Raw genomic sequence first — 17,613 nt, 5'->3', positions numbered from 1 at the left:
TGATAGGACAAGGGGTAATGGGATCAAGCTGGAACACAAAAGGTTCCACTTAAATTTGAGAAGAAACTTCTTCTCAGTGAGGGTGACGGAACACTGGAACAGGCTGCCCAGGGAGGTTGTGGAGTCTCCTACTCTGGAGGCATTCAAGACCTGCCTGGACACATTCCTGTGTAACCTCGTCTAGGTGTTCCTGCTCCGGCAGGGGGATTGGACTAGATGATCTTTCTAGGTCCCTTCCAATCCCTAACACTCTGTGATTCTCTGTGATTCTGTAATATTGGCACTCTTCTGCCATGCCAAAGAACACTACTATTGAGCTTGATTTTATGTTGTTCCTTCTCAACAACACGAAATAATTGCAGGTGAAGATGAGGTACTAAGAGTAAGAAAGCTGCTTATGTAGGTACAAAATCACTCTTTTCTCCCTTTCACAAGTTTTTTTTCAGCAGAAATTATGCCAGCAAGAACAGTTTTATTACCATTTTCTAACGGAGCAGGCACAGATGACTCCAATCTGATGTCATCTTGTTCATGACGTGTGTGATTAGCAGCCAAACTGGCCCACTGTGATACCCAACGTTTACTTCCAGGGGCAGTAGAACCTTCCTAAGGAAGAAAAAAAAAGAAAAAAAAAAGAATTACAACTATTTTATAAAAAGCTCCTCTTTCCAGTTTTCTTTTTCTGAACAGATATATCAGACACTATTTTCCTGGAGGAAGTTGAAAAAGGAGTTCACCTTCATAAATTTTAGAGTTAGAAGCTCTAGAATGGCAAAGAAACAAACACAATCTACATAGCTGCAAAATCAGGACAGAATCAACAGCATTTCATAATGCAGTGAACTTTTAAACATCAGAACTTATATAAAATTTATTAGAACATGTGCTCGTTTTCAAACCAGGTTATTTCAGTCCTCAGATCAGAAAAGCAGGAAAAAAAATGGGGTATAAGGGTGTGTTTGTGTTCAAAAATTAAAAATGTGCATCAGGAAGACAAGAAAGTGACATTTTACCAGTTCAGAAGACCCTCTTGTCCAGATGAAATATTGTATTTACTTCATTACAGAAAGACTACCTTAAACACTGAAAGAGTAAGAGAACTTATGATGGATAGGAAGATCAGATTGTTTGGCCTAAACAAAAACGAAGCAAAGATCAGATTTAAACCATCCTACTAGGTAACAGTGAAGTCAATGTAATCAGTATCTGATCATTTTTTGCAGCTGACCTAAAAAGGAAATTATTTATTTTTTTGATGGTAAGCCTTTTGAATCCTTGAAAATTTTTGAAATGTAAAAGAGTAAATATAAAATTAAACAATCTTCACATTGTGAATTATTTTCTTAGAATAAAAATATTATAAAATTCAAGTCTAGTAAGAACAAAGGAAGGCAATATAATGTTTCTGTTTTTTATAGGCATTTCGGAACACAACGCAAGGAAAAGGGAGTCAGAAAGCATATTACAAAAACCCCATGCAAAAATGTCTAGCACTTACGCATTCATAACTCCTACTGAAGGCTCATTTTTATTTCACATCTCTAACCTTTCTTTTCTCTATTTCCTGTCCATATTAGTGAAATTTCATCTTTAATCAACAATTAATTACAGGTTAAACCAACTATGACAGACGTCTCAATTATCTTTGCTACAGAAAACTGCAAATAGTTCCTTGTGTATCACCTAACCAATTCCACAGGCAGAGAGATACGTGTCAGAAATCTGAACTCTACTTCACAAGAGAGAAATATCTCAAGACTTTGTAGGTTAACTGTAGTAAAGGAACGTGATAAATTACTTTTCTCTGAAAGTAATTACATTGCCATAAAAACATCTTCTGCATAGCAGTGGATGTAAATACATGTTTTGCCAACTCTCTTTATATATAAGCACAAACAACAAAGCTATGAAAAGTAGTGTTTTCTGATAGTAGTTTAAGAACATCCAAAAGGTGTAAGGTTTATAAAACACACATTCAGATATCTTAATCTTCTTCCTATAATCCATATCAACCTTCATCTTACAGGCTCTCAAGAAAGTAATTCTCCAAATCTTGTCTTGAATACCAAAAGAAATTTCCTAGTCTTTCAGAAAAGCTGGGTTTACGTAAGAGACACCAGCTTTTTAACTTTGTGCTTACCATTATGCTTTTCACATATACAAACTAAATCGGAGCAACAGATCTTCAGAAAATGTACCAACGGATTTCTGTGGACTTATTATTAAGGATGAAGATTTAGGTTTTCAGGCTCTACATCTGGAAAAAGACTCCACACATGACACCTCAAAGCATCTCCAATACTTGGCATTTTAGAAGAGAATACTGTATTTTTAAAAATAAATTCCAACTACCTGAAACGAACAAACAAAAGATGTCTTTTCAGACACATACTCCACTCATCTAATTTTGTAAGGATCATATTATGCCACCCTTTCATAAACTGAAGTGTTGTCTTGAAAGCAGTTCTGTTAGTTCCTCCTTACTCTACTTGCTTCAGAACCCGTATTCCTGTGTGGGTGATTATCTTTTTCAAATTTCCATACTCACTTCATTTACAGCCAGTGTCTTCACACTTCTTCCTGGAACAACACTGACATCTATCTCAAATATTTCTTTATTTTTCTGATGCATTTACTCCACTTACACAACAAAATCCAGCAACTCTACTCATCTCAGCTAATACTTTGCTAGACTAAATGAATTGTATCCATCTGTGCTAGCAAGGCAAATCTCCATTCCCTTGTTAATTTGAATAGACCTCTTTGTACCTTGTCTAGTCTTTTATTCACCTTTCTTAATCAAGAATAGTAACAATTCTAGTGCCAGTATTTCAGAGGAAGTTTCACCAACACTTTGTACTTTGGCAGTAGCATTTTCCTGTTCTACTGACAATACATTTTCCAGTGTATCCAAGGGCCACGTATGCCTTTTCACAGCCACATGGCATTGGTGACATAATCATCCTGTGTTTCAATACAGCATTTAAGCTCAAACAAAAAACAAGTTTCAAACTGAGTGCTTTGCTCTACAAAATGACAGGAGTGTAATTAGAGAGGACAAAAGGAAACACAGCCTCCAGATACACACAGCAGTACTCCACTTCTAAGAAGCTATTTAGCAAATATTTACATTAACAAAGTTATTCAATATTCACAATGTGAGCATTATTATTTATCTTCAGTGGGAAAGATGTGAAATGGGCATTCAAAACAGGAAAATGAACATTGTCGTCAATGGCACTGATGACTCTGCAGATTCAGAACCAGGTTTTTAAACGTGCTGCAGTCATAACAAAACCAAACCAAAACAAAAAAATAAAAACCAGGTATGCCCTTCAGAAGCACATCAAAGAAAATATTGATAACTGATGTACTTTAATGTAATTTAAGAACTGGGGTTAGCATAAATAACTGGCCACTGAAAACTAAATGGAAGATTAACAGATAAATCACAGCCCAAATGTCTGCAGTATTTTTATTAATCAAACTCACACAGAATAAATAATAATAACAACAACAATGGTGAGAATATTATCTTTGTACTCTATCTTATTTATATTTTTTCTTAAATCACACTTACCTTGGTTGGAAAGTGGCAGCTTATAATACAGAAAATAAAATATTTAAATATTTTATATAGATTAATTTAGTATTTCTACTGCCTATCTGTAAGCATCAAAAAGGCAAGAACGAGTACATGCAGGCTCAGTGCAACTGTGTCAGACATTTACTCTGCATTTTATTTGGTCTTATGACATACACTATTCCAAAGTACCAAAGTTTGTCGTATCAGAGCACAAACTGAGAATTTCTTTAGAAGAAAAGCAATTTTTGGGTTCTTCCCAAGCACATTATTCATGATACTTCACATCCATGTAAAGTGAAGATATTAAGTTCAGAATAATCTTTCAACCCCAAAATTGTTTTCATAAAATCTTCATAGTTTCCCAAGCCATCTTTTCCATCTTCCTGCACTAAAATATCTTAACATTCTATTCTCTGCTTTTTCTATGTCAATCATGTTCCGAATATGCCTCATTCTGCTAAAACATCTATAGGAGCAACTGTGACGCACAGCTGGAACAAGGTCCACCCACAATCAGAGTGGATGTAAGCCTGGAATGCTAAGCTACCCTGAGGTTACCTGACTGCTTAGCCAAGATCTTCAATAAGGTTTATTAACTTATGATATACAGCTCAGTAATGCAGTAAGTCTTCCAAAAACCACAAGCAGAGCAGTTTGTATATAACGAGAACATGATGCCTATGTATTTTACAAATCAAACAATCTGCCTTTCCCTTTCCTAATGACAAAATAGAGCGTAGGTTTTGGTATTAAGACTTAAATATTACAATCTTCTCTCAATAGTTATCCTCATGATTATTTTCCATTATGATAATATAAAAGGCACCTTTGTTTTTCTGAGTTAGGTTTTTACTTCCACACACATAACAACCAACTTCTATTTTTAACTTTCTCTAGTAAGTTCTATCTTCATCTGTCCTTATCTCTTACACTAATTCTTGCTACACCCACATTGCGTATGTTAGTTTTGCTCCTTTACCTATCAAAGAAATTTAATTTTTTCCCTATCATGGCTTGTAATAATCTCATAAATTAAGACTAGGCCAAATAACCCATTCCCTTCCCAATATACGAAGGCCTTTTTATTCAGCAAAGCATCCACAGGAATAAAAAGGCATCATGCTTGTAACTTCAACCTAAATCAAAGCAAGTTTTACTATGCCATTTCCAGGATTCTTAAATCTGCTCTATGATTACAGAAAAGGTATGTCTTCTAAAATCAAACCCTATTATTTGCAAAATACACCACTTTGAAAGCTCAATTATGTTCATACAATAGATCATCTATTCTGCTGCTGCTTATGAAATCATCAATATTTCCAATAGTCTTGAAAATTGATATGGCTGAATGCTGCAAAAGGCACAAAAAAGGAGAGAAAGACTGTGGTTATAGATTCATGCAAAGCAGCAAGGTGAAAGGCAAAGTTTGTCAAATCCTTCCACATGATATACCCATGCTGTGTGGCAATAATTTACTCAAAGCAGTAAACTCAGAGAAACTATTCAAAGATACTAATCTAGATGCAATTACATACTTAGCATAGCAAGACTGCACAGTAGCTAAAACACAACCATGATAAAGGATACCTTCTCTAGAAGAAACAAATTCCTAGATACTAAACCCAATGTAATTGCATGGCAGGCACATGAAGTCGTACTTCAAGCTCTTTACATACTCCATAACATTTGTTTATAAATAAAGTTTGCTAATTTACAGGATCATACTTCAGAAACAGTTTGCCATGGTAAATAGAAGTGTGGTGTGCTTCATTAGTGTTACCAGATTAATACTGCTGCAGTGTGAGCCTGTTTTGTTCCCAACTCATATCAAGTTATAGTTTATCCATCCCAACGATATCAGAATGTGTCCCAAGATTTCAATATGAGGTATGATTAACATCTAGTTTGTGTGCATATTCTAAATAGTATATAAAAACCAGGCATTTGCCTTTGCCTAATCTTTCACCAGTTGATTAAATTACACTATTTCCGAGGCAACCAACATAAGCAACTTCTCACGAGTGGCATCTCAAACCACGAATGCAAGCATCTAAAGTCCTCTGGCTTTGGAAAAACATCTCAAATGTATTATCCATATATTTTTTTCCTAGCTGACTTCATATCACACATTAAACGCATATACCTTATTTCTGAATTTAAATACAGTTATTTGCTTTGGGCTATAAAACATAACCAGCTTTTCCTCAGTTCTGCTGCATAGCTTACAAGAGGCATATACTGTGCAAATCTGTGTTGCAAATAGAAGGGTGAAAGGATGCTCTTGCTACATTTCCAATACACTGGTAGTGCACACAGAAAGGTAGCAAAGTTTAAAACACCTCCACAATGTAATTTGCCAATCCCTGACAGAGAAGTTTTGATAATGCAAGAAAGGCCTAAGAAAAATAAAATACTTATAGATCTGAGCTAATATTGCCTAGGCAAGGTTTTGTTTGCTGTTTAACACTTATTGGTCAGTTATTAGTGCTCTCTCTTATTGGAAGAAAAAAGAAGACCATCAAAAATTAAATTCTACCTCTGTGTCAAGAAATCCAGTTGTACTCAGTGGTCTTTTTTCTTCCAGCACTACTGTAGCAGAATTTATAGCCCAATCTTTTACTAAATCTTTCTGGTTCTCGTTGATTACAGGCCTATTATAATCCTGGCTGTCATCCACTCCAAATACCTGAAAATGAAACAAACCATTACATAAATTAACCAATACCATCCTGATACAATGTTCAATGTTAATGGATGGATGGTGGCATGCTGGATAGTGAGTTTAAATAATTTTTTTTGTATTATGCTTATCTGTCATCTTGGTGACATCTACAAATGAAACAGAAGAAATATCTAGAGCAGAAGTCTATGTCAACACTGTGAAAATTTAAGGAACTGCTAAGTTGGAATGGGTCAGATATGGAAAAAATGACACCTTGATGAAAGAAACAAAAGGTAAAGCCAAAATCATTATGAAAACAATTTTACAGTCCACTTTTTAATTAAAGAAAAAAACCTAAACCAATTACTGGAATAATTTTCAGATCTTTGCCATTATCTAGTAAAAACAAGAAATAAACATTTTATTATTTCTCTAATACAAACAAATTTTCAGTTTTTCATTAGTCAGGGACTTAGCAGATGTTTTAAGTCTGTCACGTCTTACAAACTGTGTAGACTCACCTCATTCAAGGTACGACTTGTCATAGTTCTACTACACTGTTTCCTAGTGATCCGTATATTAATCCCTTCTGCCTGTGATAGAGTATTTTCCCCATGACATTTAAAACCATTGCTCATAGAGAAAAATTTTATCAAGGCAATTTAGTAATAAGGATTTAAGCAGGAGAGCAAGCATGTAGTCTGTTAACTTAAGCAATGTGAACTGATTTCAGAATTGATGTAGACTTCGAAGTTATTTCAGAGAAAATTCTGTATCCTGAAAACATGTAAATGATAAAATGTATAAATTTTGGCCCATGAAATGATAAATTCACAACTACTAAGGATGCACACATTAAAAAAATTACAGATTAAAAATGGAAAGAGCACACACACATAACAATTATCTGCTAAAAAAACCCCGTAAACATTAAAAATTGCTTTGTCTTGGAGAAAGACAAAGAAAAGGAAAGACGGAAATAATCTTCAGGGATGTTATCACCCTATAAAAAAAAAAAAGTAATGCAAAGTGAAAAAGATATACAGAAACATTTTTTTCCCAAAACCTGTTTGGTAATTCAGTTTTGCACAGTAAAGCTAGAGGACTGGTGTAGTAAAATTCTAAACAAGGTTAGTGTATCTAAAATGGATTCACCACTAGATGGCCATAAACCATGATTTTAGTGGCTGAGAAGCAGATTTAAAAAAAACCCAAAACAATAAAGCACCCTGTCATTCATCTCCTGCTTATGCTCTTCTAAATGTCCAGGAAGATTTTGCTATAGCATTCATACATTTATTACTGAGGCAGATTTTTCAAATGAATTGGATTTGTATTTTGCTTTTGTGCAAAAAGTCTACTTTCTGCAATTCTAAAATTCTGCCAGTGCTGCTCAATTTTCAAATAATAAATAGTGTCTAGATACATCTATGCACCAGATACTTAGGAATATTTAATAAATATTTATTTTCTTAAATAAAGTGTGATATAACATACATTTTCTCTTGAATTATATACTTTTGATTTGTACTTGTAGCAATTTTTGAAGGTACAAATCAGTTATCATCCACTGCCTCCTTTCTCTGAATATATCACTATTCTTGCAGCCACTTTTTTCCCCATTAAAATGTAGTTTCATTGATTACAGAGAAGTTTTACATGTTCTTTTAAATGAAAAGAAATTCTGATTTTATCGCATGAGCACCTGAAGGAAAATAAAAATTCAACATCTGTGTATCTAATAAAGACTACAGGATTAAATTGCTGCCTGTAAGTTACTACATATTATCTGGTGGTACATTCATTTACCATGTCAAACTTCTTTACTTGTATCACAAACAACCGCACTTAAGGTGTCTTTGTTTCAGTCTCACTTCTCCTAATACTGAAGTCCTATTTAAGCAAATTTTGTTATTCTTCCTCTATTACTGAAATTACTGCAAAACCAAATTTGAATATTGTCTGTTTTTTCCTGTGAAAGGTAATATGGGTAGCAATAAGACTCCACTAATAGATTTACCTCCTAATACTACTCCTAATGAACCCTCTGGTTATATAGTGAGGATATCATAAGCCAGATAATAATGTCTCCAAATATTCTGTTTGTTAGAAAGAAAGGGAAAGCATCTTCTTCGGTAAATGTGCATTTTTGCACTACACACTCATTCTACATCTAGGAGCACTGGTATGTGCAGGCACCTGCCCTATCACAGACCCACTACTACACAACTGCAAAGCTCCTTTTTGGAGCAAGAAAAAAGAGATTTGCACAAGCGTGATCTATCCCAAAGACTAAATTCAGAACTGTGATACATAAAAGCTTTTGAAAACACAGCGCTTAATATATAATAAAGACTTCAAATATGAAAACTATTCAGAAGATAAAACAACATGTTTAATATTTGACAAAATTTAGAACATCACTTGCACACTTGTCACAGATCTGCAGAAAATTAATACTACCAGAACTTCAGGATTAACTGATCCGCTTACACTGTTCACCAAATAATGAGGATATACCCTCAACAGAAACAGCCATGGAATAATCTGAAGGTTTCTGCTGAAAATTGTCTCTCTACCACTTAGAAAAATGTGATTTCTACTTTATGGGTTGCTGTGATAAGCTACGTGTGCAAACAGTGAGCTGTTGTGATTGAAGCCTGAATAGAGAGACCTGTATCTTCCTGCAAAGACAGAATAACATTCTTCAAGGCTTTTAATTCTTCTCTGCATATCTTTATGATTTCGAGGTTACTTAAGGAAAGCCTAGGAGATAAACAAATCAAAAATCTGAGGAAATGCTGATGACACCCATTGCTGCATCTCCTATCCATTTCTTCAAAGACTAAAGTTTCTTTCTGTAAAGCTTGTATTTGTCAGAAGCAGCAGCTACAGCTTTAAACAGAAGCAACTATCAACTGTATTTGGATTAACTGTGATTTGGGGAAGAAAAAGACGAAGCCAGGTTCCAAGATAGAGGTTTGGACATGGTGAGCTCTTTGAAAAATGAGAAGAAAGCCTTTTTTTGTTTTAGTTTTAATAGAAGAGGGTAGAGGGAGTCCATGCATTAATTTATGACTTCCAAGAACTTTCCTAACCATCTAGAATCACATATATCCAGCACACATCTGTCCACCGAAAACAGAAGTTTCCTAAATCTTTTACACTTTTTAATATAACTGTAAACAATAAAGACTTTGTCAAAATTTTGCCAAGCAATGTTGGGCCAGATGATCCTTGAGGTCCCTTCCAAATTGCTATTCTACGAAAATAATGGTCTTGCATTTTTGGAGAGAGTATGGAGGATGGAGAGTAATCTGTTTATTTTTTAACCTTAGCAGCTATGAAGAAAACAATTCATAGAAATCTTAAAAAAAGAAAAATGAGAAAACCCCTGCATTTATCAATGCTGCTTTCTAAACAGACCTAATTTAAACATTATCTCTGCCCTGCTCTGTACTCTTATTGTTTACTTTTATGAAATGATATTTTAGCAGAAAGACTAGAGTATTTAGTCCTGAATGCTTCACATTTTATAAAGTTATGAAACAAAAAACAGGATAATAATTTTCACAGAATCCCTGAAATCTGACTGATGGAGAAAAATCTAGGCAGTGCACCAATCTGCATCATTACATGGGGTTCCTCCAGGGTCTCTGCCACACAGCTGTAATAGTAGAACTGTCAGAACCATTGTATAAACTCTGGTGGTAGTGTTTAAAAATAACTACTTTATTGTTATAAAGCATGAAACAATTTCCATTGCAAATTAGGACATTTTGAATGGCAAGGGAATGACAACAACACTGCTGTAGAAAGTCGAGCCCCATTTATGAAATGTAGTCAACATAATTTTGTTTAACCTGCAATTCAGTTGACCTCTTAAGCAAATGAATTAACAGGAGAAAGACTCTGCTTTTGGTCCCCACAATATACAAAAGACTGTGTCTAACTGAAGGGAACTCAGCAGGGGCCACCAAGATGGTGAAGGCTGCAGTAGCTTCCCTGTGAGGAGAGCCTGTAGAAGCTATGCTTGACCAGTTTGGAGAAGGAAAGGGTTTGGGGGTGCCTAACAGCAGCCCCTCAGTACCTATGGGGAGCACATCAAGATGACAGTCAGGCTCTTCAGAGTGGTGAACAGATAACTTGCACAAGTTGCAACAAGACAGGTTCAGACAGGATATAAAGAAAAACTTTCTCACTTTGAGCACAACCAAGCAAGGTTGCCTTGCCTCTGTCCTTGTTGAGTGGGAAGATTCAAATGGAAAAAGTCCCAAGCAACTTGTCTGATCTTAAAGCTGGTCATGCTTTGTGCAGGGGGTTGGACTACTGGTTCCATCAGTAAAACGAAGGTACAAGACAGCAGGCTAAAAATATACATATAGCAAGTCCCAAAGCATCATTTTGTTACTTGCCGGAATGCAAACCCAGACTGAATAGTAAAAAGGCAAAGTACAAAATAACAGATTGCAAAACAATTGCATCTCAATGTAGATATTAACGAATTCCAACACTTTATCTCAGCAACAGTTTTTCCAATATTGTAACTGAAGATATAACTTTATCTACATACAACAATAATTTGAAAAATTATTTATCCAATAACAATCAAGAACTAACAAAGTCTACATAACACAATACAAGCAAGATGCAATCCTTGCAAGAAGTACTGGTGTATTTTTGCAGACAGTATGAGTTACAGGACCAAATCTGAGCATAAGCCTTTGTCCTCTTCTGCAATTGCTAATTTTGTAGAAAGCAGAGTAATCTGTTTTGGCAAGCCATACACATTTCCCTGTGAAAAGAGCTCATGAGCTCATGACTCAGAGCACACCTGCTTGTCACCATAGCTGAAACACAGCTTTAAGAGCAGCTAGCTTTAGTGACTGGAATTGTTATTGTTCCCTCCCCTTTCCCCTCTCCCCCGCCCCCCAACAGAAGAATACCTTTTGTACCATACATGAACTATACTAGAGGTCGGTATAATGACTTTACAATTTACTATCAAAAGTGATGACTCTTTAAAACCACAGAAGCTATTTTTCTTTATTGATATATGCGAGATCATCTAGAAATTAAAATAAAAACTGGTCAGAAAAATTAGTGGCAACAGGAACTGTTTTTCTGAATCTAAAAGAAGAAAACTGGTGAGCTAAAAATAAAACAAAACCCCACTTGATGATTTCCTTATGTGCTTTTAATAAACTTTCAAGTCCTTGAGTAAGAAATAACATTTTCCAGTTGTATCTCATTTAACTGCATTTCAGAGTTCCTAATGCTAGGATTTATACTTACTTTAAAATTAACGTATCAAAATAAATCAAACTAATTCATATTTTCTTTCATTTATGAACATCACACTGTGGATCTACAATATTATAATTAGTCAGTACTTAATGTCCACAGATGTAGTTCCTTGTCCAATTAATTACTGAAGATACTGATATCAATGGAAAAAAGGTCTTATTTGAGACTCCTAGTAGATATGTTCACTCATGTTTTATAGCAAATTATGTATGTTGGAACAGGGCTTCTGTTGTTCTGCATATATACTTACTACACAAAGCATCAGAAAGCATTTCCAAGAGCATTAACGCAAACTAGGAGCATAAGTTTTATTCAAAATACAAATCTGAAGAATTCTATCTAGCCTTAAAATTCTTAGTTTCTAACATTTCCCCAATAGTCTCACTGTTGTAGTCTTAAAATAAAGGGTATACAGTAATTACTAATGTTATTATTAACAGAAATCCAACAAATAAATAATAAGGATTCCAGATGCAATTCAGAGAGCTAGAACTAGGAACCTATCCACTAATGACGGTATTTGTAAACTAAAAGTATATTAATATTCTTCTGTTCTTTCAGTTCCTAACAACAGCTACAGACACAACATGGAGACATATTTGGAAAGGATGATGATTTAAATGCTATTAATTTCAGTGCAGGCAATCTGTATACATGGAGCAGAACAAAACCCAAATTAAAAAAGTATGTAAAAGGTAATTCAAAGTTGAACAGTTAAAAAAGCAAACTAAATCAAAGCAGTGCACAGGTAAAGGACAAAGGGCTGTACTGCACAGTGCATTAAAGACTATGGCAAAAGCACCATGGCAAAACAAAACAAGGAGCAAGTGGCTAAATTTGAAATAAGGTATTTGCCATTGTGAAGTGATGAGAATGTAAATTAGAATAGCAATTATGTTTCATACTCTTCAGGGGTAAGGGAGATGATGAGTATATATGATTGTAAGGGAAAGCAAATAAAAGTAGATTTCAGAAACTTGTGAAGTGATACAGTCAGACCAGCAAGAAAAAAAAAGGGGGGAAGAGACATGAATTTGGAAACATAAGCAGGATTTGGACACATTTTGGATGCACTAAGCAAGATAAGCCACACTCCGAGGATGCTTGATTGACAGGAAGAGAGGATTCCAGGAAGCAGAGAAGAGGCTTCAGATCCATATGCAGACCATGTTGGCAATGCTGCACTTAGCATTCAGACTGAGCTCCTCATAATTCTTCCAAAGGAGGCAGTCCAGACAGTCATAATGTACAGTAAACTGGTTGTTAAAAGTCAGAGTTACTGAACAGATAGAAAAGAAAAAAGGCACACATTTTCTTCCTACCTTTGAGAAACAGTGATGAGCCAGAGTACAACACCTAAGCTCACTTTGTGTTTAGCTACTGCATGAGCTCCTGTTTAACCAAGATGCTTCTGAGGAGGCTGATTGTAATAGTTTTTGCTTGTTCTTGGCAGTTATCCTAGCCATCCCCAGCGAGCAGACTGTGTTCTGTGCATGAATAGTCACGGATTTTCACAGAAGCTGTTTATGTCATTTTAACTATATATTGAAGATACAGAATCAGATGCAATACGCCCTGGTATAAAAAAAATACATAGGCAAATGGAAAGGATCAATGTGCCAAGTCTAATAACTTCCTCTTACCAGATGCCAGTAACATATTTACATGCATACATAGTTTGCACCTGTTTGCTACAGTGAATAATTAATTTTCTTTAGAATTTCAAATTCAAAAAGTAACAGTAAATTAGAGACTCCTCCCCTCAAAAAAAAAAGACTACAAACATCCTCTGAAATCTTGACAAAATGTATACACACAGATGATTTGACAGGTTTCAACTGTTCTACTGCCTTTTTAGCATCATATTCATAAAATACAGTCCTTCTGTGACAAAGAAATTCTGTGAGGCTAAAGGCATTCTTTGTAGAAGAATTGCTGAAGCAATGGTAAAAGCAATGAAACCCAGAGGGTGTGAAAAGACAGGAAATCTGAAAGTCATTTTCTGAAAACAGATATGTGTGTCTTGCTTAGTTATTGAAACTTGGTGACATTTTTATTTCTTCTAACTTGCTCCCTGCCCATTGATTCTTTTCAGGTAGTTTGTAATTTATAATACTGCAAAAATTTGCCAAGAGGAGTTCCATAATGTGTATGTTAACTCTATAACAAGAGGAATTACAATAACATGTATGTTAAGTATTGCAGTGAAAAACATTTCCTCCTCCCTGCTACATTTGCACTATAAACGTAAGTTTTTGGATGAACCTAGTTTTAGTAAAAGAGTTCAAAACATATATTTTCTAATAAAACCGTGCAGATCTTAAAAAAAGTGTTTTGATTTGGTATATGGCTCCATGTTTCAAAATCAATCCCTGCTGTGTATTGCACACTATTTAGAAATGATGGAAAATATGTGAATTAGTCTATACTTCTCACAGAATTAGAATGATACATACAAATGTAATAATGTAATAAAATACCTACTTATGATATTGTCACTCTCACTTTCAAAATATTTAGCATAATATCAATCTTAAACGTCTCAGTCCATAATTCCTCATTTAGCAGTTATTTAATGCTTAATACAATGTTTCATGATATCTGCAAGATTATTCATAAAATTTTTAAGGTTTGCAACAGAGAATTCAAGATCTTATAAACAGGCTTTATGAACACTTCAAGCAACAACAGCAACAAATCTTTCAAAACTAAGCAATCTTTGAAGAACACATCAGCCTGTAACATAATACGGTATGAAGAGACACAGCCTGGGAGCAAAAAGAGTTAAGGGGATTCCATTTTCTTATAACTGCCTTTCAGAATAGATTCCTATTCATACACAAAAGTATGTCAAAACAAACTGAAATGTAAGTTTCATGAGCAGAAAGATGTAGAAAATCAAAATGGGAAACCTAGTGCCTACATGAACACCAACACAGCTTTCCCTCCAAAATTATCAGTTACCCCATAGTTTTAAATAGGAAAAAAGAATCTCTCTCAAGATCGTGTCAATAGAATACTATTTTATATATATTCTTTGCACAGTTTAAAATAAAATAAAAGATGATAGCATGTACATTAAAAACAAGGTTGTGACTACTATGGCCTGTCTGTCTATATAAACAAAGACTTTAAACGGCATGCTTTTCCAATTTAAAATAAATTGGAACATTATCTGAAATATGAGCTTTGCTCTGAAAAGAAAAACATTAAATGGTCACAATAATTCTTTTTGAATATCACAAAAGGTCGGATAGAGGTATGATTCTGGTACTTGGTTTTTTTTTTCAAATTTTACTTCTGGTTGGGAATCAGGATATAGAATTTCGCTAATGAAAGCACTCAGGAAATTTAAAATAATATATATTATTATAATAATATATTTATATATGAATATTAGAGTATATATTTTATATATAATTATATTATATATATTATAAATAATTTAAATTATTTCTCAGGACATTTAAATTAATATAACATAATTGAAGAATGCAATTTTGAGACCAAAGGAAACTTTATCTAAGCCCAATGTTTCCATACGCATATGAGCTACTATAACATTCTAGATTTCCTGGTTAGCTAGGCTGATGAGAATCAAAACACACATCAAGCCTCTATTCTGTTCCTTCCAACAAATATACAGAAGAGTTTAATTCTGCTAAATTAAATTCTACAAAGTATTTCCATTCAGAAATACCTGAAATTAAATTGGCTGAAGAAAAACATAAGAAACTGAACAAAAGAAACAAAATATGATCCCCCAAGAAAATCTCCAAAGAGCTTGCAAGAAAAAAAAAAAAACCACAACATGGAATTGCTTTTTATTTATTCTATAGCCTACAAATATTTAATATTCCAAGCACACCCAGAATTATTTCTACATACATTTACGAAAAATTATTATTGGTAGCATTTTGCTCTCTTGAAAAAAGGAAACTCATTATCCTGATAATTTGCAGTGTTTTTATATTGAGAAAAAGGAAGATGAACTGCAGAAACATAATTTTGAATTCTTTCATCCACCGACTGACTTACCTTTCTGTGGCCTGGGAAGATTTTTTTTAACCTGATAAGACTCCTAAGAACAACTTTCCTCTAATAGAAGAAAATTAATTATTTAAAAAATGTAAACAAAAAAAAATTCTAACTCAGTGCAAAATAGAGAGCAAATGCTAACTGTTAACAGAAGAAAGCAATGAACCTATCTAAAGGGCAGAATGGCTGGATGTAAAACAAAACTAAATTCTATGACTATGCCCCACTACTGGTGTAGTCCATATGTTAAAAGCAACACTAAAAACATGTTCTAAATCAGATCAAGATCCTGTTGTTGTTTTGGTTTTTTTTGGTTTTTTTTTTTTTTTTTTATTTTGTACTTAGCTGTTACCTGTAACAATGAGTACTATTCTGTTAGAAAAAGTTGTGGTTTTCTGAAGCTATTTGAGTATATTGTATGCCTAGTGTGTTCAATGTGGTCTTTGAAGTATGTAAGAGCAGCTTTCCTTCTTTACACATTGATGAAATTGCTCCCAATGGTAGTTTTAAAAAGAGCTCTACAGATATAGAAAGAGAGCCACTGTCCACTATTCAATCATCTCTTTCTTTCATGTTATTAATGTACTTGTTTTCTAAACCCATTTGCCTACTATCCAATTCATACTTCTGTATGAATTTAAGTTATATTTGAACACCTGGATGCAGAAATATCATTGGCTAATGAAAGGACTTTTAGGAGCAAAGCTTATTGCTATTTTTCAAGTGTTCTCTATAAAGAACATTAAAACACAACCATACATTTGTATTGTAGAGAACAAGAGAAAAGAACATGAGTTTGTGAGGAACAGCACTGATCTTGCTTACAATTTCTATTTTGTGAACTAAAGGTGACAGAGGACCATATGGAAACTCATAACAGAATAAAAATGCAAATAAACTAGTCATAGAAGAGGGAAATGTACAACACATTTCCACACCAGTAATACTGCCAGTATTCACTCAGTCTTTATATATATGAAAAAAAAAAACAAAACCAAACCAAAACAAAAAAACAACCCAACAAAACCAAACCAAACCCCCAAAACAACCCAAAAAAACCTCACAAACAACCAAACCCAGGATTTGACAGAAGTAGTAATAGTGTCAAGTTACTAAAAAAAGATTAGGGGTCAGAAGTCCCAGAATATGTATTTTAGAGAATATTTCAATAATACAAGATGGAGTTTTTTGTGCATGAGTTTGTGTTACTTGTGAAAAGCACAGGTGGATCCTATGTAAGCGAAGAAATTTTGTGGGGATGGCATTCTCACCCGTTTAACTGATTAAGGAGGGAACACAGTTACAGTCAGTAACAGCTGAAGATTGCAACTGTTTGCAAATGATAATCACTCTCTCTACAGTGGGAACTCTGACAAATCGTTCCATTCAGAAATATCACTAAATTAAATTCACTTAACCAAAACCACCCAAAAAAAAAATCCGAAGATATACTGATTTTCCTTCTATGGTAGTTTCACGCTTTGATATTTGTCCTAGTCATGTACACGAGATTTCTCCTAACCTCTAAAAAATTTGCCTTTTTTTACTTATTATTTAATTTTTAAAATTAATATTTTTTAGTTATTCTCCAATATGTTTCTTTTGTTCTAAGAGACATAACACACCAATTCTAAACATAAACAGTGACATTTACTTCCTCTGAGAATATCTTTCAGATTTATGAATAAAATGCAAATAACAGTACAGAAGAAATAATTATTATTATTATTCCTGAAATACTAAGTCATTGTATCAGTTCCTATCGTGGCTGATCACATCACAAACATTTTAAAATAAAATCAATTCAAATGATTAACTGACATACAAGTGAAACCAGAACAATCTTTGGAGGACTCCAGGCATGTACAGGTGTTGCATCTTCTTTTCTATAACTGAAAACTACTTACTTACTATTTTTATGATGTGCTTTATTTTTTGCCCTAAAATCAAATAAGTTTTTTTTTTATCTTGCAAATTTGCAAGCAATTTAACAAATTTCCCTTTTCCTGGTCAGTTCAGT

General features: G+C 34.0%; 1 protein-coding gene across 11 annotated transcripts in view; it reads right to left on the bottom strand.

Moving 5' to 3' along the window:
• CEP170 (centrosomal protein 170) overlaps positions 1–17,613 on the bottom strand; it is a 98,580-nt gene that overhangs the window by 29,719 nt on the left and 51,248 nt on the right. For 9 of the 11 annotated variants that reach the window (XM_071806203.1, XM_071806207.1, XM_071806212.1 and 6 more), the window contains 2 exons: positions 6,123–6,272; positions 480–606 (listed from right to left, as the gene is read on the bottom strand). In XM_071806203.1, the coding sequence (XP_071662304.1) occupies positions 480–606; positions 6,123–6,272 (277 nt within the window). The remainder of the gene's footprint in view (positions 1–479; positions 607–6,122; positions 6,273–17,613) is intronic. The other 2 variants (XM_071806211.1, XM_071806213.1) reach the window with 1 other exon arrangement.

The sequence above is a fragment of the Patagioenas fasciata genome, chromosome 3 (assembly GCF_037038585.1).
Source record: "Patagioenas fasciata isolate bPatFas1 chromosome 3, bPatFas1.hap1, whole genome shotgun sequence".
Classification (NCBI taxonomy): Eukaryota; Metazoa; Chordata; class Aves; order Columbiformes; family Columbidae; genus Patagioenas; species Patagioenas fasciata.
Note: the sequence above shows the minus strand (reverse complement) of the source record. Positions and strands in the feature narration are given on the sequence as shown.